The sequence below is a fragment of the Papilio xuthus genome, unplaced genomic scaffold (genome assembly GCF_000836235.2).
Source record: "Papilio xuthus unplaced genomic scaffold, Pxut_1.1 DF825928.1, whole genome shotgun sequence".
NCBI classification, from domain to species: domain Eukaryota; kingdom Metazoa; phylum Arthropoda; class Insecta; order Lepidoptera; family Papilionidae; genus Papilio; species Papilio xuthus.
In genome coordinates, this window is record NW_013532721.1 from 6,816,693 (window position 1) to 6,841,267 (window position 24,575).

At 39.9% G+C, this 24,575-nt stretch overlaps 1 protein-coding gene across 6 annotated transcripts; it reads left to right on the forward strand.

Annotated features, from left to right (window-relative positions):
- The first annotated feature begins 685 nt into the window (after window positions 1-685).
- stan (protocadherin-like wing polarity protein stan) lies at window positions 686-24,277 on the forward strand. Of its 6 annotated transcripts, XR_001228262.1 has the most exons (54): window positions 686-1,885; window positions 3,070-3,271; window positions 3,380-3,520; window positions 3,703-3,935; window positions 4,179-4,304; window positions 5,646-5,812; window positions 6,166-6,308; window positions 6,510-6,680; window positions 6,920-7,107; window positions 7,311-7,548; window positions 7,782-7,986; window positions 8,109-8,261; window positions 8,391-8,611; window positions 8,785-8,956; window positions 9,331-9,626; window positions 9,727-9,859; window positions 9,994-10,193; window positions 10,306-10,479; window positions 10,638-10,812; window positions 10,994-11,119; window positions 11,230-11,470; window positions 11,544-11,766; window positions 12,057-12,199; window positions 12,280-12,432; window positions 12,639-12,793; window positions 12,919-13,085; window positions 13,157-13,429; window positions 13,551-13,664; window positions 13,750-13,924; window positions 14,166-14,305; window positions 14,391-14,577; window positions 14,698-14,790; window positions 14,887-14,996; window positions 15,192-15,401; window positions 15,490-15,676; window positions 15,767-16,069; window positions 16,163-16,390; window positions 16,473-16,926; window positions 17,012-17,153; window positions 17,265-17,486; window positions 17,641-17,861; window positions 17,949-18,095; window positions 18,177-18,374; window positions 18,557-18,649; window positions 18,728-18,841; window positions 19,001-19,119; window positions 19,226-19,411; window positions 19,635-19,739; window positions 19,823-20,060; window positions 20,213-20,634; window positions 20,800-20,868; window positions 21,278-21,329; window positions 21,922-22,025; window positions 22,707-24,277. XR_001228262.1 is itself a non-coding variant. In XM_013322413.1 (53 exons), the coding sequence occupies exons 1-53, from the start codon at window positions 744-746 to the stop codon at window positions 22,744-22,746; spliced, it is 10,530 nt and encodes a 3,509-aa protein (XP_013177867.1). In that variant the 5' UTR covers window positions 686-743; the 3' UTR covers window positions 22,747-24,277. The 6 variants fall into 6 exon arrangements, 4 of the variants coding, with proteins under 4 accessions (XP_013177867.1, XP_013177868.1, XP_013177870.1 ...); XR_001228263.1 differs by lacking the exon at window positions 20,800-20,868; XM_013322413.1 differs by lacking the exon at window positions 21,922-22,025.
- The last annotated feature ends 298 nt before the right edge of the window (window positions 24,278-24,575 follow it).

Sequence of the window (24,575 nt, forward strand, 5' to 3'; positions counted from 1 at the left end):
CTCCCTTCCCCAGCTGTCTGAATATCGTTCGCATGACAAATGGTAGGCGAGACAAGGGGCTTATTTATGGATACCATAGACACGAGTACGCCTAATGACTACACGTCGCTAAGCCTTAACGACGTTTTCAAATTACGGGTATTAATAAAAAAAAAATTTAATTAAACTTTGTACTAGTGTTCGTTATCAACAGATTATTGGCGCATCATTCATTCGAAATGCATAACTGTTTGTAACGTTTTTTTTTTTAATTTTTTCTGTTCTTCGTTTGGGACAGCAGAGCAAAAGCTAGTTGCATATGTACTAAAATATTTTTATGTTCTATTCTAGTATTCGACCTCATAATAATTTAAGATAAGTGCCTCTAAATGAGTAGTCGTTTGTCAGAGCCACGAATGTTACTTCAAGTTTTCATCCGTTGCTATGACAACGACGAAGTAAACAGTTTTATAAATTACTTGTCAAATGACGTCATAAAATAGGCGCCAGTAGGCGCAATGTTACAGTATTATAATTTTCTGAAACATTCTTATTTTTTTTGATAGTCGACTTTATTAAAGATAACCGAGTACCGATTCTGGTTATGTGTCGCGATGACTTAGCGACATTTCAAGTAGTCAAGTCATTCCAATTACCAACGCAGTATGTTTACAAACAGCTGAATCACATGTATCTTTGTTACAGATGGGAAACGACAGCAGATGGTGGATGAGGCGGCGCTGCTGTAGGTGAACAAAGGTAGCATGGCGAGGGCGCGGGCCTGGGCGCTCGCCTTCTTCATCGCCTGGGCGGCGACGCTCACCCGGGCCTACCTCATCCTCGTGCCCGACACCGCGCCACCTGGTCATCTCGTGCTCGACGCGGCTGTCTACAAGCTTGGATCCGAACGCACATATACTATAGATGTACATCGCACCGCAAACTTCGTCCATCATGTCCTCCGAGTGAATAGGACATCGGGTCTCGTCACCCTTAGGAAAAGACTACGGTGCGATGGAGTCCTCTATCCCAATCTCTTCACTTTTTACGTCGACTCGACTTCAGAACGAATACGCGATATAGATTACTATAGCCTTCCTATAAGAATACTAGTTACGGGAGAAGACTGCAGTAGAAGACACGCTGATCTCTATGACATCGACTTCGATCGGGTCTATGACCAAGATGATGCCGCCTTACAATACGAGGATGATCATACCAGAGACAAACGTGAGACTCACTATTACAAACCAGAGATTATGGATTGGAGGTTAATAGAAGAGGAAGAAGAATTACTTTCTAGTCAATATAAAGTGCTATCGACAGCGTATCCGTGGACGAGCGCCGTTTTCGAGGACTTTGCAGCGAGGAATAGAAGTAGAAATAAAAGATCTCTGCCATTACCTTTCGATATGGCCATAGATGTTAAGATAGCTGAGGCTAAGCAATGGATCTCCGAAACGTATGCCAGTTTCTCGATACCAACTACGGATCGGTGGCAGGGAATATGTCTTAAGCAATCTCAATTTATAAATTCTTTAACAGCATTCCTCCCGCGAACTGTGCAAAAATTTTGTAAAGTTCAATTTCTGGATGTTAGCGACCCTAGGTTCTTGATCGAAAGCAGTCAGGGTGATCTTGTAGCGAGTAGCGATATGTGCATACAAGAGCCAATGTGGAAGGTCTCTGTCTTATTCACTTTCAACTGTGACAAATCGAACATCGTAGACTCCGACCACAGATTGAAAATAGTTTACCATCATCAGGAACTAAACGATACAGATATAGCTCGTAGAGTAAAGAGAGAACTAAGAAACCAGTCTCCTTACTTCGAGCAAGCTCTCTACGTGGCTTCTGTTGCTGAGGAACAGCCACCAGGAGTCGTTGTTTCAACTGTCAGAGCTCGGTAAGTGTCGCACAAATTTACCGAAACAATCTCAAATCATGATGCTTATTTTAAAAACGTATACTAAAAAACTGAAGCAATTATACAACTTGTGGTAATTTTACTTTTAGTTAAGTATTTATTTGTACATTGACTCTGAAAGCGATAAAATTAAAAATGTTAAATTTACCTTTAGATACGAAGCACTTAGGTGGTTTCGTATCCAGCCTTAAGGGAATTGACTATAAAAAGAAATGTCACGACTATAAAATTATTTTCAGTAATACTTCCCCCCAATGCCACTAACAGGCGTTGCAGCTAACCGCTCCACCCCGCTCAATGATCCGTGAATGCCAGGATCATAACGACTTAGCAGGATTCACATTATTAAACCTTTCACCGTAATACTGCCGCCAAAACGGGGAATAGTTTGCAGTGATCCTCTTAAGAAGACGATTAGAGTCTAACCTAACTATGTATGAATGAACGGATTAGAAGTCTATTACGACTAGACTCGAGCTGAACATATAAATTTTCTAAAAAAAGATTATATCGTGCGGTATCTCTTGGTTAACTATCCACGGTAGAACTTTTTCTTTTTAATCTTTTAAAGTTGTCTACTATTAGATGGCAATCAATATGAGCAAGTATCGGAAAAGATGCATAAATATTGTCATTAAAGCCACCAGATATATGGAACCTTGAATGTGAAACGTACTATGCACGGTCCGAAAGATACAAACTAGCCGCGCCGTCAATTGGCTTTAAGCTTGTTAGGCTTTTATGATGTCATCCATTTCATGACGTCGACGTCACGAGCCGGCGCATTGTTGCCAGACAATGGCCACCAGACCATAAAACTAAACTAGCTTAATTCATATTGATGATATTTGCATCATGCGCCCGTCTGACATACAACTGTATATGTATGATTAAGTAACTCTACCATTTATTGCTAAAACAATGGTTCATTCTCATGATTCTCCACGATTCACGAGTCTTGTCTCATAAGACTGTACAAAAGACTCTTTCCTTGACTACTATCATTCCCGAACGCTAAACGTTCTAACGATAAAATTTGACCAATGAACTTCGTCAACATTTATCTTGAAACCCATATTAGGAACCGTTACCTCCATTACACATGTTAATTAAACTAAAAAAATTAATGGACGACAATTAAATTTGCCACACTTCCTTAACAGGGACCCTGAGAATAGCCCAGTTACGTATTCAATGTCAAGCTTGTTGGACTCTCGCTCGGCGGGCATGTTCGCGGTAGACACCAGGTCGGGCGTGGTGACAACGCAAGCGAGGCTTGACAGAGAGAGGCTGGACGTGCACTACTTCAGAGTGGTCGCGCAAGATGATACCTTCCCACCTAGAAGTGGCACTACTACATTACAGGTAAGATAGGAAAATACAATATATGTTTTTTTAAATTAACTAGGCTTTTAAGAGCGGAAGTAATCCTTGTAAAATGATTTTACTACATTATACGTATTTCCTTACTAGATAAACGTATTGGACTGTAACGACCACGCGCCAGTGTTCGAAATGCAGCAGTACGAGGCGTCAGTACGCGAGGGCGCCAGCGCCGGCACCACCGTCCTCACGCTTAAAGCCACCGACCAGGATATCGGCAATAACGCACAGGTACATGCTTATAAGATGCTATATCGATGTAACCATCTTTTAAATCTCTTCGTATTGAAATAAATGATTGTTTATTTTTAAGATTTTGGGCCGTGTGGCTGCGTCATTACCATTTAAACATAAACTCAATATAACTAAGTTTCGTAAACAATGAATAGTACAAATAATCTTATTATCTGCAGGTTGAATATACAATAGACTCAGTATCAGCGGACAGTCTCAATCCGGAAGAAATGAATGAATCTATGGAAGGTGATAACGAACAAGCTAGTACACCAGACGTGTTCCGAGTGGATGGCAGGAGCGGCGCACTACTCACGAGGGCGCCTCTCGACAGGGAAAAAGTCTCCAGATATACCGTTATTGTAAAAGCAACGGATCAAGCAAGCCCTGTATCCGATAGGCTCTCCAGCAGGTAATAATCACTTGAAATGTGATATAAATAATTAATTTCCGACGATGAAAAAACAAATTGAAGAATGAAGAAAAAACTAAAAATTTTCGATGATATAAACATACCAAAGAATGTAAAAAAAAACATAAGTACACTGATACGGTACCAGCATAAGAGTCCTAACAAAATGAAGTCTCCAACTTTATTAAGTACCCGCTAATTATTTTGCTATTGCATAAAATATATACTCTGTTGTGTTTCCAGTGCTACAATCCACGTGAACATAATAGACGACAACGACAACTACCCTCAGTTCAGCGAGAAGACGTACACTGTCACTGTCGACGAGGATATCAGCGTCTCCGAAAATCCAATCATAGCCAAGATCAAGTAAGATTATTTATTATTATTTGAAACGGTGATTCAAAGAGTACCTGTTCCATGCTTTAGCTACAATGTTCCATGCTTTAGCTAAATTTTAAATCGTGTAATCTACTTCTATAAATAAAAGAGAAAATTTCCTCCTAGATAAGAATGAACCAGCGCATTACCTTATGAAGTTTTACAACAGACTTCCATTAAAGATCCTTTAAAATATTCTTCGCACCAAGATAAAATTCAAATAGATAGTGTTTATTCGTTGGCCGTCTTGAAAAGTTTTATCGTACGTTAGAACTCCTGCCGCGCTTGAACGTCGAAATTTATGCGTCCATAATAAATTGTTGCTTACAACTAGGATATTACGCTTCGTATGCATTGCGTTTGCGGCTTTGTACAAATCTGTTCAATTTATAATAGCAGCAGCTACCGGTATTAAAACTTACACAATTTATCATGCACATAAAACAAATCGAGTACTCACAACATGGGAGGGGCTGGAAAGAGGAATAGCTTCAATAACTTTAAAATGTATGATAACCTTAGTCTAGCGAGATGAAGTGTTTTACGCTACAAAGATTACAAGTACCCTGTATATGATTTATAAATTGTCGTACATCATTTTACTAGGTTTATAAAAGTAGTATCAAAAAAAAGATATGAGAAATTGTATTGCAAAGGCAAGTACAAAAGGATTATAATTAAAATTAACTTACGTGAAATTATTTACAATCGTACCTTTTATAGACTAAAGTTTACTTTATTGGTACTGTTATAAAAGTCCCATTAATGTATCCGACAGGCTGCAACTTACATAAATAGTTTAAACTATAACACACTTCTACCAGTGTCTATTCTTTATTTCATGTCTTTTAAACTAACTTTAAAGTCCACGAGTTAGTGGAAAATGTCTGGGAGAGTTTCCGAGACTAACATAGTTTACGTATAAACACTCGTTGTACTAAAAGCTTTCTCAAAGTAACAATATGTTTTACACCGAGTAAACGATAATTGGACATCGCTTGTATTTTCTTTTCAAATATATTGTTTTACGTGTCTTGCAATTTTATCTTGTTTTGCTTATCGAACTTAGAGTATTTAAGTGCTTATTACCCTTAGTGCATATTTATAAATAATCTATATTTAAATAGACCCTACCCTTTAAATAACTATATAACGACTAACCATGGGTTTCTAAGATCGAAATCCCCATTTAAAATATATTGTAATCTCTGTTTTGTCAAAGATAATGACAGGAATAATTTACAAAGAGATAAACGGTCTCTGAAACCAACGATAAGTATGGCTATTAGCTTTAGATACAACACAGCGCACAACTTTCTATGTTATCAGGGCAAGTGATGCAGACGTAGGAGCCAATGCTGCGATTCGCTACGCTATTATCGGCGGTAATACCCAGATGCAGTTCTCAATTGACAGCCTCAGCGGAGATGTGGCGCTAGTCAAACCTCTAGACTATGAACAAGTTCGCAACTATCGTCTAGTGATAAGGGCACAAGGTTTGTATACAGCTTATGTACTACTCATCATTTTGCAGTTAACTGGAGGGATATTTCAATTAAAAAAGTATATTACATCTTTTATAATCCTAGCAATTGGGTTTAAAAAGAAAATTGTGGAAAACTGCCAGCTACTACAGACTTAGTATAATACAATTACAAACATAGCAAAAATTAGCTACTAAAAACAGACCACCTCAAAGGATTTTCCGAAATTATGGAATATTTGTAACAAAACGTAAATTTATGTTTCGATCAAAAGCAAGCATGTTATGTGTTTGGTTTTACCTTAATTGCCGTCGTTAGACGACGCATTGTCACGCGATATATTTGACGTTAACAAATGACTACAGATGGCGGCAGTCCGTCGCGGTCAAACACAACACAGCTGCTGGTAAACGTGAAGGATGTCAACGACAACGCGCCAAGGTTCTACACCTCACTGTTCCAGGAGTCCGTCAGCGAGAACGTGCCCGTCGGGTATAGCATTGTCAGGGTGAGTTATGGAGTCACAATAACGGACAAATGAGTCTTGAAACTGCTTGTATTTGCCTTGTTTTTCTACTGTCTACCATTTAAAGTACACGTAATCTTTAAATATATCCATCTCCAAGTTTAACATACAATTTATTTTAGAGCAGACCAAGTTCTTGTTGTAAGAAAGATGCAATCAAAACAAGAGTTTTTTCTTTCCTAGGTGCAAGCTTACGACGCGGACGAAGGTGTGAACGCCGAGCTGACATATACTCTAGCTGACAAAGAGTACATCGGCAACAACGACCTGCCGATCACCATAGACCCACGCTCCGGCTGGGTTTACACTTCCGCACAGCTTGATAGAGAAGTTCAACCTAAATACCAACTGCAGGTAAACTATAATACATGAAATGTTACTCGATAATGAATGATGAGGTTTGTAAATCTTTGAAAGGAACTATCGTCAACTAAGGAATTGTAGAATTCAAGAGAAATATTTCTGATTTACGCATTTTTCTACTAAGAAAGTAGACCTCAAAGATAAAATCTTTGCTATGTAATTGTATGAATAAGGTTATAATAATTTTATTGTAAATTTTAAGTTAATTAAACTTTACAATTCGTACACAGGTAACAGCAACAGACGGCGGAGTGCCACCACGTTCAGCCACAGCGTCAGTAGTAGTTGTGGTGCAGGACGTTAACGATAACGACCCGGTCTTCTCACCGCCGCAGTACGAAGTAGAACTGGCGGAAGATGAACCTCCTGGTACTCCTGTTGTCACTGTCACCGCAACTGATGCTGATGAGGATAACAGGTAAACATGGCATACTAAACTAAGTAAGGAACATGAATTACACAAGTTTCATTTGTAAAATTTTTGGAGTTGTATCATATACCATAATATTATTTCGTTAAGTAAAGTTGCACTGCAGTATAGCTGGCTATAAACCTGAATATTTCGCCACTGAACAATAATAAAAATGAACGTACAAAGCAGTAATCTAGCCTTTTTTTTAGGTTGCATTATGAGATCACTGGTGGAAACACACGAGGCCGTTTCTCGATCACATCTCAGAACGGTCGTGGTTTGATCACGGTCGCTCAGCCGCTGGACTTTAAGCAAGAGAGACGCTATGTCCTCACCGTCACCGCGACTGACCCCGGAGGCCGCGCTGATACCGCCATGGTTCATATCAACATCACTGATGCTAATAACTACGCACCGGTCTTCGAAAATGCGCCCTACACTGCTTCCGTGAGTTACTATATATTTATTCATAACGTATAACTATCTTCTAAATATGTCAGTCATTGCTATTTCAAAAGTTGTGTTCAAATGTTTTGACGCTACATGTTACTTTAGAAAATGTTTGAGCAGTAAAACATGGTATAAATTCCTTGATGGTTCAAATATAAAAATTTGGTTCTTACCATAAATATGATAAAATCTTACACTAGAACCACATAGAACTTTTAAAATTATATCAGGTATTCGAGGACGCGCCAGTTGGTACAACAGTACTCGTTGTGTCGGCGACAGACAGCGACGTTGGCGTGAACGCGCAGATCACGTACAGCCTCAGCTCGGAAATCTCCAATGAGGCGGTAGCACACCATGACCGAGAGTTCCTCATCAACCCTCACACCGGTGCTATAACAACGAACAAGTTGCTCGACAGGGAGTCGATGAGCGGTGAGTCGCTAGTACATAATGAAAATTCTGTAATATAAATAATTACATTTCAATTACTAAATAACGAACAGTAACGCTGTACTCATGTGTACAAAAAAGGAAATTTTATTTATTTCTTCCAGGGTATCTTCTGACTGTAACCGCTCGCGATGGCGGTGTTCCGTCTCTTTCTGACACAACGGATGTCGAGATATCAGTTGTAGATGTCAACGACAACGCGCCAGTGTTTAAACAACAATTGTACACATCCAGCATTATGGAGGATGCTCTAGTTGGTAAGAAATCTACATCAGTAATTGGTGTAATTTCACTACAAAAAAGATATCTAACTGCACTCACCAACTTAATAGCACCTGGATTATTCATTCCATAGGTATTATATTAATTCTGCATTAATTTGTCAGGTACGTCAGTGACGCAGGTGAGCGCGTCAGACGCGGACGTGGGTCTGAATGGGCGTGTGCACTACGAACTAGCGGCCCGAGAACGCGAGGAGGGCTCCTTCGCACTGGACGCGGCGTCCGGCGTATTGCGTACTAATAAGCCACTCGACAGAGAGTCTGTTGCTATCTACGACCTTAAAGCTCTTGCGATTGATGGCGGCACCCCGCCTCAGAGCTCCAGTGTTAGTACTTATATTTTTCTATGATTATTATAATTAGCATTTGCTTCTTATTCTTGTCCTCGTTTTGTCCCCTTTATTATCTTTATCATCTCGCTCTCTTTTTTGTAGATTGGGCCAGTGTTATCATTTTCTAATTCTCACTGATGGTTTCTTAAGCGTGTAATGGTTTCCAGGTGATAATCCACATTAAAGTAGAAGACATAAATGATTCGCCCCCGGTATTTGAAAGTGACTGTCTGACATTTTACATACCAGAGAATAGTCCTATAGGGACCACTGTTGGAGAAATACGCGCCCATGATCCAGACGAAGGAGCAAACGCTGTCATACATTACTCTATCAAAGGTAATTACTAATTGTAACTTAATACATCGAAAAATGCTAAACAAGACTTTTTTCATATCTTTAGTTATCACTTAAAAGCACTAGCCTTGTAATAGATTCAAACACTATTAAATGTGACTAACGACGTCCACCTCACTTTTAAAAATGTTTTGTTACTTTAATTTCCTTAATAGAACACTACTTCTTGTTTTATTTTCCCTGTATAGTTGAATACACGTTTTTATTGTTCTGATTATTTTGTTAATAGCACAAAACCACAGGGATTACATGGACTGTAAGTTCTTTTACAAATGCTTTATTAGTAAAAGAGCTTTAAAATTTATTTACCGTACCTAATATCGAGAGAGAATTATTAAACATTTTTTTTTGTTCAGGTGGTGACGATTCAAACAGTTTCTCGTTAGAAACACGTCAAGGATCCGATAAAGCAGAGCTAGTAACGATGGTGGATTTAGATTATGAAAGTCCGAGGAAGAAATATGAGTTGGTAATTCGAGCTGCCAGTCCTCCTTTATGGAATGACGTCAGAGTGGAAGTGTTAGTTACCGATGTGAACGACAACGCACCAATGATGAAGGATTTTCAAATTATTTTCAACAACTTTAAGGACTGTTTTCCTGTGGGACCCTTTGGTAGAGTGCCCGCTTACGATGCTGATGTCTCTGATAAGGTAAGTCGAAGGAAAACACCTTTACAGTCAAAATATAAACAAAATTACATGTTATATAATCTGTGTGTGATAATTATTTTTTAAATGTTGATGGTTGCAGCTTCAATATCGAATTCTGTCCGGTAACAATGCAAATCTTGTTCTTTTAAATGAAACGTCCGGCGCCATGACACTATCACCGCAACTTAATACCAACGTCCCCAAATTAGCAACAATGGAGATATCAGTTACAGGTATGCTAACTCTAAACGTAGACTAGATATCTTGACTCTGACTCATTAAATTTCAGTTCGCTGCATATTTTAAAAATTGATGTAATCATAGATATTAGATCACATGTCAAAAACTTTAACTCTTCTTCTGACAGATGGCGTGAATGAAATAAAAGCAATGATGCAGCTGTCAGTGCGGCTGATAACGGAGGAAATGCTGTTTAACTCGATCACGGTGCGACTGAACGACATGACGGCGGAGCAGTTCCTATCGCCACTACTCGGCTTCTTCATCGACGGTTTGGCGGCCATCGTACCATGCCCAAAAGAGAATATCTATGTGTTCAGTGTGCAGGTATTTTTTTTTAATAAAGAACCGTCATTTTATAAATATAGCACAAGACATTTGTTTCAGTCAGGTTCTCTTCTATGTTATAATTACAATAGTCATGTTCTCTGCAAATCAGGACGATACCGACGTGACCGGCAACATCCTGAACGTGTCATTCTCTGCGCGGCGACCGGAGGCAGAGTTGTCTGCGGGGGGCGCGGGAGGTGACGCGCAGTTCTACTCGCCCACGCACCTGCGCGAGAGACTATATCTGAACCGCGCCACACTCGCTAGACTGGCCACAGTACAGGTAAAATTCTAACATCATTTAGTCTCGTTCTATCTCTGCTACAGTAAAGTGGCAAGCCCTTAAGTGGTGCTAAGCAATACTGCAGATGCTCTCTCAAAGATTCTGACAGTTTCAGTTAATGTTTCAAGTAATTCTGTATGTACGTTTCTTTGATAAAGGTGTTACCATTCGACGACAACGTGTGCATCCATGAGCCGTGCCTCAACTTCGAGGAGTGTCTCACTGTGCTCAAGTTCGGCAACGCTACCGGCTTCATCAACAGTGACAGTGTATTGTTTCGACCCATATATCCTGTCACTACATTCACTTGTCAATGTCCACAAGGATTTACGGGTAAGTACTTACATCTCAGTCATTCTCTTTGAAAAAACTGAAAGAACAATATACAGCTTTAAAACCAACGTTCCGAAAGTGGAGTTTCACAGTCAAAAGATAATATACGAATCCTTTTGGTTTCTTCAGTTGTTCCGACAAATTTGTCAGTTGTGTTTTTATTGACTGGTATATTTTGTAGGTCTTAGAGAACACTTCCTGTGCGACACAGAAGTAGATTTGTGTTATTCATCGCCGTGTGTCAACAACGGCACATGTATACGTCGCGAGGGAGGATACACATGTGTGTGTGCAGCTGGTTTTACTGGTATGTATATACTAAAAGCTTCAATTTCTCATACCTTAACCGAACTTGTCCTAATAAATCTTGTTCATAATGTATTGGTCCTTTGAGCCGGATGTCAATGTATCTTTCAGGAACGAATTGCGAGACAGTACTAACGAAAGCGACGTGCGACTTGAATGGTGACGGAACAATCTGCCGCAGCGGGTCGCAGTGCGTTGCGCGCAGAGAGGGAGGAATCTTGTGTCAGGGGTGTACCATAGACGCGGAGTACACTACCGCCATGTGTGAATTAAGAGCTCGTAGTTTCCCGGCTTCCTCATTTCTAACGTTTGCTGGTTTGAAAAGAAGGCACAGGTTTAACTTTAAATTGAAGTAAGTACACCTCGAATACAGAAATCTAGTTTCTTGTACTTGCCACAGATGACTTAAAAGACTAAATCTTTAGATTCGCGACCACGTCTCCATCTGGCTTGCTTATGTACAACGGTCGTTACAACGAGCGTCATGACTTCGTTGCTCTGGAGACGGTGGCGAGTGACGCTGGCAAGGGGGGCGGGGAGGGGCTACGCTTCTCTTTCGCCCTCGGCGGGGCTAAGACTGAAGTAACGGTGGCTGCGCACGTGGCTGACGGCGCCTGGCACACAGTCGAGATACAGTATTATAACAGGGTGAGTACTAAGTCTGGGTTTCTATTACCGAAACGTTCTACACCTACTAAGGCTATAAATGTTTTATATAACTAAAATGTAATTTATTGCTTCTTTCCTGCTTTTCGCTAAATTAGATTTTTTTTTGTTTTAAAATTATCGTGCATGATTTTAAAACTGTAAACGAAGAATTACATTTTAAACATTATTGACTCAAATTAATATTTTTAGCTTTTTATAAAAAGTAGAAATGTAAATTGAATTTATGACTTAAAAATGTCAGTCGTATCAATAAATCTTGATTTTTCCAGACTGCAACTATGATACTTGATAATTGTGACAAAGATTTATCCTTGGCGGGAGCTAACGAATTCGGAATTAAATACGCATGCGCAAACTTCACAAGGAAGGAATTGCCACCGCGTTGCGATATTCCCACTGAAACTTGCCATAGGTAAAAAAAATGCTGAAATATTATAATAATTATATTGTTTTAATTTCTTTCGTACAGTATTTAAAAGCAATAAGATATAGGCATTTACGTAATCGCAGATTTCTTGATTTGACCGGACCTCTACAAATTGGCGGCCTGCCGAACATCCCTACGAGCTTCCAAGTCAAGAACAAAGATTTTGTTGGTTGCATATCTGATGTGTACATCGACCATAAGTTTCTTGACCTTAATAGGTAAGATATACTTGTAACTAATTCAGTAACATTATAATGTAATAAAACTCATGTAAACTTTGTTCTGTCACCTGTATACCCTCTTCTTCTATAGCGTAACTAGGCGCTCGATGTTATATCTATGAGAAAGTGGCTGCCGCAACAGCCATGAAACAGCAGTCGTCCCTTTGGTGGAAAAAAAACTGTAATTGACTTTATGTATATAGCTACGTGTCAGACAACGGCACACTAGCTGGTTGCCCTCAGAAGCGATCGCGATGCAGCTCTACGCCGTGCCACCGCGCCGCCAACTGCACCGACCTCTGGGACTCCTTCCTCTGCGACTGCCCTGAGGGGTACTCAGGACATGACTGCTCTGAGAGTAAGTCTATCATATTGAGGAACTGCTTCGCCCACCATGTTAGATGCTATAGGAAATTAAACGTAAAATTTCACGTTTATATTAAACTTGACATTTCTTAAATCTCTTGTGTCTTACTTAATTAGCGACCTCTCCGCCATGGCGATTCAGCGGCGACGGCATGCTGTCGTTCAACCCGCTGTTGCGGCCCATCCAGTTGCCGTGGCTGAACGCGCTCAGTCTGCGCACGCGACAGCGCGACTCCTTCCTTATGTCCGTGCAAATCGGACAGAACAGCAGCGTATTTATTAGTGTGAGTGTTCAAACATTCCTAGGCAGATTATAATATGCGTTCTTCGGTCTATAATAATACTTTCTTTACAGCTTAAATCAGGACTCCTGCATTACTCGTATAACGGAGAAACAATGTTCCTACCATCGACCAACCTCGCAGACGGCAATTGGCATAGAGTAGAGATTAAATGGCTTGGGACAGATATATCGGTTGTTATCGACTACGGCCTGAAGAGTGCGCTGCTACCGATGTTGGCGAATAAAATACAAGGACAGTACATCGGAAAGATCCTTATTGGTGGTCCTGACACTACAGCGGGCTTGTTGGCCTCAGAAGTTGGATATTTTGAAGGATGTATACAAGTTAGTATACTTTTGTCGTCATTGATCTATACTGTTCCCAAATTCTGACAATATAAGATATTTAGGTCTTCAATCGTTTCAAAAATAATAACAAATATTCAAAGTTAATTTTTTATATCAGGACGTTCGAGTGGGCACAGCGCAGTCTCTACTCAACCGGCCAACAGTCAGAGAGAATGTTCGAGACGGATGTCAGTCGAAGGCAGATTGCTTGCTTTCAATCTGTCCACCCTATGTAAGTATTTTGTTCGTAACCGTTCGTTTTGTATAGTTAAGCGTGAAGTGAGTAAAATATAACGGTCCCTTTTTTTCGCATGCAGAGTAAATGTGAGTCAGAGTGGGATAGTACGGAGTGCGTGTGCGAGCGCGGACGCGTGGGGCCGCAATGCGTGGCGGCGTGCGAGCTGCGCCCGTGCGGCCCGCATGCCGTCTGCGTGCCAGAAGACACACAGAAAGGTTACAGCTGCAAGTGCGCTGAAGGATACATTATGACAGGTTTGTATAAGTAAAGTATGGGAACCTAATTTCTTTCATCTTTATTAATTTCTATTTTAACTATTCGCTGTATATTCTTAGATTGACCATGTCTGATCTCTGATATTTCCAAAGACATGATGTAATTTTGTCGAACTAAACCTTAATGTATTTTATGTCTATGTTTATTGGTACTGGAATATATTAACCGTGCTATTTATAAACGAAATGGCTGCATATAAAGTTTGTTTCACTCAACTAGGGGAGGGTTGCATGGAGCATCACGAGGAGGAGTGTCCGGGCGGCTGGTGGGGCGTGACGGGCTGCGGACCGTGCGATTGCGACGCGGCGCGCGGATACCACCCGCACTGCGCTGCTAAAGACGGCCGCTGTCGATGCAAGGTATGTTCTTACACACTGAGACACATGACTTTCATAAAATTTTCAATTTACTTCTCCCAACTACATGATTCATGGATGTTTTTAGGAGAACCACTACAAGTCTCCGGAGGGCGAGGAGTGCGTGGCGTGCCACTGCTACGCGGCGGGCTCTCTCAACAGTTCTTGCGAGGATACCAGTGGACAGTGCCACTGTCGCAGCGGCGTTATCGGCCGCGCCTGCGACTCCTGTTCCAACCTCTATGCAGAGGTCACACCTAACGCTGGATGTAAAGGTACATAGGATGTTATAAGATTTTTCTGAAAGAGGGGATTGATGATGCAATGATGTTTATCTTTTGAATTAGATAATACATACTATAGATATAATAAAACTTTTCAATATTTTTTTACAGTTATTTATGACGGATGTCCACGATCGTTTTCAAACGGCGTTTGGTGGCCACGGACCAAATTCGGAGTCGAAGCTATCACTGATTGCCCAACAGGTAAATTTCATGGCATTAATAAGAATGTTTAATAGATTCTGCAGTATAATTAGACATTGAAGTAATACACATTTGATAATCATTGCTATCCTACAGGCTCCAGCGGCAGAGCGACGCGAATGTGTGACGAGGTGCAAGTGGTGCCGTGGCAGGAGCCAGACATGTTCAACTGTACCACTGAAACATTCTATCAGCTTCGCAAGCAGGTAACATAACATTTTATAAACGCTCAATAAGTTCATTCATATTGTCCATATTAATGACCAGGGTTTAATTACACAATCATACAATAACTGTGAAAATTAGTCTGTTTACTTTCTAGATAGAAACTTGTGTATACTCTACTTCGGCCAGTTGGGATTTTTTTTATTTACTGATATAATTAACAATGTTACAACTAGCTGCACAAGATCGAGACGGGCGAGTTAACAGTAAACACATTCGTGGGAGTTCGTCTCGCGGAGGAGGTGTGGTCTGCGTGCGCGCGCACCGCGCGGCTGTTCGGCGCCGATGTGCTGGTGGCGGAGGGCATCCTGCTGGAGCTACTGCGCCACGAGCTACGCCAGGCTGGACTCAACCTTACACACAGCCAGGATAAGGATTACGTTCGGGTGAGTAGAGTGTAACAAGCCTGTAGGAATTCCGATTAGTAAGGAAATAACTGTAGGAGGGAACATAACGATAATGTTTATTCCGCAGAACATAATCAAATCAGCAAACACAATCCTGAACATTGAGTATGATAAAGAATGGCAACGCATTAGGAAACTGACCGGACACGGCGTCGAACATTTGCTGCAAAAGTTTGACAAATATATAGCAGTGCTCGCCGAGAGTCAGCACGATACTTATACAAGCCCATTTGAAATTGTCACCAGTGATTTGGGTATGTGAAATATTGAAATTTTGATCATTATTTAATACACTAATTTAAGCCATCCATGCCATTAAATCAAATATTTTCTAATTATTACAGTTATCGGGGTGGATATTGTAACAGCAGAATCGATATACGGTTTCGAACCGACACAATTGAATCGTTATAGCGGAGAAACTATAACAACTGAGCGTGTGGTGCTACCAGACACTTCGGCATTCATACATTCTCCCATACAACCTGGTTACTATAGCAACGGCAAAACAAAAACAAAGAAGCCATTGAGTCCAACAGTTTCATTCCCAAAATATAACAACTATGTAAAGAATAAAAACAAATTCGATAAATATTCAAGAGTACTGCTACCACTGGATCTGCTTGGGATTAATAGCAATACAGAAGGTAAGTTGAAAATAAATCCATAAATAAAAAAGCGAATTTCTTAATATCTCGGTTACATAAGTTACCTCGCAATTTCTTCTATCATAATTGCAGAAAACATGGTATCAGGATACGAGTCCCGTGCGGTATTCGCATACATGCAGTACTCGCGCAACACATCGCAGCTGCTGCCGCTGCGGACCGACGACTCTGTTAGCCGACGCTGGGGCATCAACGTCACGCTCGGCTCTCCCGTGCTGCAGCTCGCCCTCTTCGTACCTGACCAGGTCTGGAGAAAGGAAGGCAGTGAAAACGATAGCCTCGACATGAATGATATTGCAGGTGTGATTTGGCTTACAAATGTCTGCAAAACATTTCCAATTTTGTTCCCAAATTAATATACCAAAAATTGTATTTATTTCAGGCGTTGTCTACGCCAATAAAGGACAAAATCATCAATCGCAAACAAACAACATCGGATCCAACTCTCAATCAAGAAACCCTTGGTCGCATTCAAACGAAGATGACAACAACGAAAATCACGGACCAATTGTTATTCAGCCAGCATTCAAAAAACAAGACAAAGTTGAAGACACGGAAATTTTAAAAGAAAACAATTCTACATACGGCACCGAAAAGGCAATTAAAATCGACAGCGACGGCTTGAAAGTTATGGCTCTTGTTATGGAACCCAACGATAAAACCAAAGATGGAATTAATTCTAGCAAAGAGGTAGACAAAAAGAAGCAGGTCTATAAAAGCTTGAGCGGTATTAGGTTAAAGAAACCAATAAGATTACAGATATGGTTAGATATAAATAGAGATACGTTTGGATCAAGAACGAATCCACAATGCGTTCATTGGTCGACGTTGAGAGGGTAAGTAATTTATTTGAGATGAAATTAATCCATTGAAAGTTTTAATATCTAATGCAACAATAAATTTTTCATTTTGATTATTTAGGTCTGGTGAATGGTCCCGTGTTGGTTGTCACACTGAGATAGACTACGACTGGTCACAATACTCTGATGAACCTCTGCGCATTAACTGCACATGCAATCATCTATCGACGTTCGCAGTGTTGGTCGATGAAGTTGATATTGAGGTTCGTATTAATGTGTATTTATTGATTTAAAATGATCGACATTCAATTGTATAAGTTCTAATTTGGGTTACATTGTAAGTTATAAGTTTATTGATATTTTGTTGTTCGTAGTTGATACCGGAGCCGTCTCTACTTGAGTCTGTAACGTCGTACACGGCGTTCAGTATCTCGCTGCCACTGCTGCTAGTGACGTGGGCGGCGCTGTGCCTGATGCGGGGCGGGGCAGCCACAGTTTCTAACTCCATTCACAAGCATCTCATATTCTGCGTCTTCATGGCCGAGCTGTTATATCTCATCGCGCTTAAAGCAAGGAATTCTTTGGTGCAAAACGAGGTAAAGCGAATTCTTATTTAAGCAGCCACCTTAGTTTTAATATTTGATACTCCATCTGCACTGAGAAACGTACGTACTTTGTGGCTGTTTAAGTACTTGTAGTACGGCAGTAAACGAGGTATATTTTTTACTAACTATATTTGTGTATGTTCAGTTCGGTTGCAAGGTGATAGCGATGTCGCTGCACTACTGGTGGCTGGCGGCGCTGGGCTGGGCGGGGTGCGAGGCGTGGCAGCTGCGCCGGCTGCTGCGTGAGTTGCGCGACGTCAACCACGGCGGGCTGGCCGCGCCGCTCGCCGCCGCCTACGCCGCGCCCGCTGTCGCCCTCGCGCTCGCCGCAGCGCATACCCCGCATCAGTACGGCAACGCGCTGTTGTAAGTCCCCTCTACACGTCGAATTTTAAACATGTTGACAGTGCTGTGTGCATTGAAGTGTGATAAATATTGCCAATTTGTGTTCAGCTGCTGGGTGAGCTGCCACGAGCCGGTGGTGTGGTGGGTGGTGGTGCCGGCCGCGGTGTACGCCGCCGTTGCTGTGGTATTCCTCGCGGGGGCCACGCGCGCCGCCTTCACCGTTAGGGACCACGTTACCGGATTCGGGAATTTACGGTAACAATCAACAGTCAATGTAGAACTTTGGTATTATGATCACTACAAAAACTACAAAACAAAAATAAATATTTTTGCCAGGATGCTGCTCGCCATCAGTATAATATGCCTACCGCTGCTGTGCGTGTCGTGGGCGAGCGCGCTGGTGCTGGGCAGCGAGGCGGGCGAGCGCCGCAACGCGCTCAGCTCGCTGCTGGCGGCCGCGGTCACGCTGCACGCCGCCGCCGCCGCGCTCGGACACGTGCTGCTCAACGTGCGCGTGCGGGACAACCTGCGCAGGTACACAATACTCTAACTTTACATATCTTCCTAAACACTACTTCCTTCTTCCTTCCTAAAGATCAAAGTCACGTTATAGTGAAAGAAGAAAACACGATTTCAATGGACATAGAGTATCATTCGCCTGAACTTCTTATTTCTCTCTTCTCGAAAACTTCACTTAACTGAAACTGTTGTTTCAGGACTGTTCTCAGATGCTTGGGCAAGAAGGTTCCACTCGCGGATACGTCCATAATAGTAAGCTCCAGCGCTGCCAACCTCTCTCAAGCAAACAGGTACTCATTTACACCGGTCAAATAGTCTGAATTGTTTCAGCGGTATACATATAAGACTTATAAACTCTTTATTTTTAGATCTGCTCTGGCATACCACAGCGGCGAGACAGGCCGACAGCTGCGCAATATAGGAATATCTGCATCGTCTACAACGTCGCGTTCTACAACTAAAACAAGTTCCAGTCCTTATAGGTAACATTAAAGTATATTTGTCTTGATTTTTTTTGTTCCATTTACCCGCTCCAATCCAAATCCCCATACTGTACGATAATTTTAATTAAATAAGATCAATATCCTAAATGTTTAATATGTAATTTCTATGTATAACTTTCATGTGGTCTTTCCTTGCAGTCGTAGTGACGGCCAGCTGCGTCACACGAGCACATCAACCTCCAACTACAACACTAGCGCCAGCGACATGCCCGCGTACCTCAGAGGCTTCGATTCCTCACTGCATAACAGGAAAGATGGTAAAATAATACATTATATTGTAGTTTTCTCTATAGCACACAGTTGAAATGACAGCACCTTCTTTTTTTACAAACAGCTCTTTAAACTAAATGTGTTTGTTAAAAGATGAAAGTCGGCGTCGTCGCAAGCGTTCGGGGGAGGGCGCGGGGGGCGAGCGGGAGGGCGCGGAGGGTACTGAAGGCACAGACAGCGACAGCGACAGCGCGCGCAGCCTCGACCTCGCCTCCAGCCATTCCAGCGACGACGACGAGACCAGCACGCGCCGTTCCAGTCATCCGCCCTCAGCTAACAGTCAGTTTACAATATCATTACATCCTTACGTTAGTTTACTTGCAAGAAAATTTTAAATTGACCGACGTACCTATATTTTGCAGATTCTATAACTACCTTTTTTAGTACTACGGTTTCAGTCTAGACTTTTAGATAAGATGGACTATTAATTACTATAGTTTTTTGTACAACTAATTATTTATTAAGAGCTATTGCATACTTAAAGTGTTCTTCATCAACACAGGAGAGCGTAACGGCAGCAGCAGCAACGGAGGCAGCTATCTTCCAAACATAACGGAAGGCGCGCCCCTCGGCACTGCGCCTCGCTGGCCGTCACATATCAGAGAAGGTAACCCCACATGTTGATTCTTATAGAAAGTTCTGGGCATCTTGTCAAGTCTTTAACACTATTAACTTGTTAATTTATCTTAGAAGGGAATCGTCCGGACATGGGCCGCTGGTCCCAGGAGACGGGCTCTGAGCAGGATGCGCTGAGTGCTGCGTCACCGTCGCCTAACCCTCTGCCCAACCCACTGCCCGCGCAGCTGCCGCCAGACCTCACCTCGGGCGTCTACCTTGGCCGCCATCGCCTCAAGCCCTCCATACTAGAGAATGTCCATGACACTTACGTTGCGAGTGTTGATGCCTCGCGACTCCCTCTTGACAACAGGTCTCCACTATTGTACTTGTATTAAGTTAATTGTCCTATTCATAGAGAGAGACATCAAATAAATTATTGCTTGGTATTATGGCTTGGTAAAATTGGTATATAATTTTAGAAGACTTAACGTTAAATATTTTAATAACTCTCTTAAATTCTAGATACGGTGCTATGGACGAGGAGCTGATGTACGGCGTATTACCCAATGATACGGAGAAACAAATCCCTTACGACCCCAACTACCCGATGTCGCCTACAATGTACAGACTGCCACAAAACCCTTACGGCTCCAAAACTTATCTACCCGCCTCAAGAACTTCAGAATACGGCTACAGTCCAACAAAGTATTTAAACGGTGACCCTAATGTATACGGTTCAAGGGATTTCCGGGACTCAGGAGTGACCACAAGGGATCATGATGGTTACCCTTCGCGAGATTTCAGGGACTCCGGCATAGCGACTATGTTGAAAAACGATTATCAAAGAAAGATGGAAAGTCACTACGGCGGGGACTACAATGACAGGATGTCAGAGGGATCGGACAAACTTCACACACATGATAAATATCTGTTCCCTTACACGGGTAAGTGTTGCTGAATTAGTACCAATTGTGTGGATTTTGCTTGGCATTTCATTTTAAGCCTTTTCAATTATTTTTTTTCTGAATTGATATGTGCAATTCTTTCTTATTTTAGTTTTTGTTTATGGTAATTAGTTTAGCACGCTTTTATCTTTTTTTTTACTGTAGCGGAGGAAGATCACATAGGTATGCGCGAGGGGGCGCATGCGTCGCACGCGCGCCTCAACACACAGACAGGTAGGTACCTTTTTTTTTTCTTTTTTTTTTATAGTCAGGAAATGCATTTACGCACGCCTACGCCGGGCGGTGCAATGGCGTAGGGAGTGTGGGACTCGCCGGCCACAGAAGGTGACCAGAATACCCACTAAAACCTGACTGCCCTCTGACGCATTATGGCGGGCGCCACGGGAACGCTTTGGCTTACTTCCGTGGGAGACAGGTAGGTACCTACGCTAATGTCATGTGTACTAAAAAAAAAAAATATTTAATCTGACGTTTCATTTATCAACCTATATCGCCATACGTTTTGGACCTAAACTTTAACAACCGTAAGATAATGCGTAAACAATGTCGAGCAAAAGAAAAAATATCGCAAATTTCCAAGTATTTTGTTAATAATTTAGTCATATTTATATATCTGTTATAGGTGAAAATCAACAACAGATGGCGCCACTTGCAACTATGGGAGAGACTAGCGAGTAAGTTCCTACATTTTAAATCATTATTTCTATCATTGTTCTGTCTGCTAGAATCATTAAAGCATGGGTTCTTCATAATTATTAATATTTTGCATGTTCCTTAAATATATCATTGCTGACACGTAACTTAAAATTCATATTTCATTAGTGCATCGACTGACCTACATTAGAAATGTTAAAAATTATCTAATTTAATAGTCAATTAATTTATTTAAAAAAAAAACTATTCTTTTTAATACCGCCTATTAGTACTTTATTTAATCATTTTTAACCATGATTTGCAACTAATTAATATACTCCTTTGGTCCTTTGCTTCTTTACCAATAATTTTTTTGACTATACTTGTAAATAGTACGAAGAAATCGTAAAAAGGTTATGATAACAAAATAATTCTATTAACAGAGATAACTTTTTAAACGTTAATTTTATTTTTTAAAGTTTTTGATTTTATGTAACAATGTACATATACAATAAAACTATAAATAATAGAAGTCAAGAGGCCTTGGTTCTTGGTTTACAAATGTATACAAAATATTCTTTTATTTATTTGACACAATGTTAATATCAATAACGTGTAACAAATTCTTAATAGATGGTGGCGGTTATATGAGAAAAATTCATTATAAATCATCTTTTGCTTTGCTAACTGGTGGTGTTGCCGTGCGCAAAATCATCTGCAACCATCGTAGGGATGAGGTAAACTTATATTTAATGTTATTGTGCATGTAATACAGATTAAAATATACAAATATATTTTAATTACGTTCGGATACATTTATCGCACAAAACATCTGTGCACGCGAATTTACGTCACGAATTTCACTTTCATTTTATTCTTTACACTCCTCTACTATCGAACTTTAAAAGAAAATGTTTCTGAACGTAATTCAGGTAATTTGACATACCTTTTAGCTATTCTATAGTAATTAAATTCAGTTAGTAACTCAATTAAAATTGCTGACCGGCTCACGATTTACATTTGTAAAGCAGATCATTGAATCGACTCGCAGCTCAATTCAATTTGAACCTGCATAATGTTATGATTTGCGTTACGAGCTACGAACTGCTAGTCACCAGGCAGCTCGCAGCTCGTTGGCTCACCTATAAGTACATCGCGATAATCCGTAATCTGCCGATTTAGTTGTAGAGCCAAGGCTCAAAAATAAAAATCTACGTGTTCTTAATTTTTGAACCGATTCAGAGCTGATTTATAAAAATCAATTGGTTGATAAATACTTATCCGTGCTGCAATTTGTAATGCAAAGTTTAATATTCTAGAAGCTTTAAATTAGTGTGAATTATTAATTAAATATTGTAATTCATTCGTAAGTAGAATAATAAATTGAACAACTGATGAAGACAGTTGTAATGTTCTAGGAAATCTACTACTGAAGACGACGCAGAAACCCGAGTATGAAGACAACATAGTACAAGATTTCCAATGAATCTCAATTAGTTAATTTATTTAATTTCGTTGTATTGTAGTTTGGATATTATCAACTAAATAGCTCTTATGAATTTCTATAAAGACTGTCACAACTCGATACCCACTGCCATAGCGTAGCAAATAACGGCTATTTATTATTGTCTATGCTTTAAATAGATTTAAGATGGATTTAGTTTTAATTGTAATCAAGTGTGTTTATAATTTTTCATATAAATTGTTAATGTAACCGTGGCTTTACACTGTGGAAACAACTGTGAAACATATTTTCATCTCTTTCATTCCCTTTAGTATAACAGAGATGACTGTATATTTCTGTACAGGTGTTTCAAAAGGAAGCTCACAACAGGCTTTTTTTAATCGGATTTGATTTTAAAATTAAGAATAAAAATCTTTTTAATTATACAATTGAGACAAGAGTAGAATAGGTACAATTAGATTCACTCGGCATCGCGACAACTGCACGGCAACTAACCGTTATTTATCGGAATATTTAAATGGACGTAAGTTGGATTAAACGCCGTCTGAATCTAATGACCATACAACACTAACGAGTTATCATTAAAATGATCGGATGCTGTGTAAACTTAATAAATTGTCATTTGCATTTATTATAATTAATTTAAAAATAAGAATTGTACTCTTGCAAAGTACTAAGCTCATTTCATGACGTTTTACGCATGGCATATTTGAATACACTTTAATCCGGGTGTTGTGCAAAGATTAAATGTAATTCATTAGGAAAATGACATCCAAAGGCAGTCATGTAAATAAATTAGCAGTTTAATAGCTTTATTTTGTAAAAGTAAATTAATGCAAGATGTTAAACAATTTATTTTTATATAAGAGAAACCAAATCTATCAACTGAATAGCTATTCGATGTTCTATGATAAATTTAGTGCATTAATATAGAAAATAAATTGAAGTTGTATGAGATGATAGTTTTCAGAAAAAAATAGTATTGTAAATAGTTGATTTTAAACGAGTGTTTGTGTGCATTTTGTGCGTTTTAACGAAGAGTCCACCTATTTTGTAAATATAATAGAATTTTTACACTTCGTAGTTTTTATTTAATTAGTTTCATAGGGAACTCAAAGCTTAAAAAGGCTTTGTTATCTAAATATTTCCCAATATTGCCATATTGTTTTCAAATATTGCACCAATAGACAAAGTTTTCTAAAAAATAAAATTTTAAAAATATTCTCATTTTTAGTCCTTAACAAAGAAACTTGTTTTAACGAAAATATTTATTATCAAACATAAAAATGACAATTGATGTAAAATCAAATGTTTGCTCAGAATTTCGCACTAGGCGTACGATTTAGTAAATAAGTTGGATAATATGCTTTGAAATCCAATGCAACACGCAAATTTTGGCTCATTTCAATATATACATTCCGCTTCGTGATAAACTCTATCGTAGATACCTCTTTTTGGAATTGTATAGTATTCCTGTACATCTAAAGTGTTTTATATTGAAATAAAATATTTTATTGCTAAATTTTTCACGTTGTGTTATTTCTCCTTTGTATTATTGCTGCTCCACAGATTTAGTATTACAAAGTGATTGAACCCAATTTCGTTGTCGGGAATTTTCAACTCAATCCCGAATCATTTTTGCTACCCTAATCATGCTATTATAAATACGAATGTTTAATATGGATGGATGGATGTTTGAAGGTATCTCCGAAACGGCTGCATAGATTTCGCTAAAATTTGGCATAGATGTAGAAGGCCTGGAAGAACATATAGATTACTAATGAAGTTTTTCTTTAATTCGCGGACGACAGCTAGTGTATAC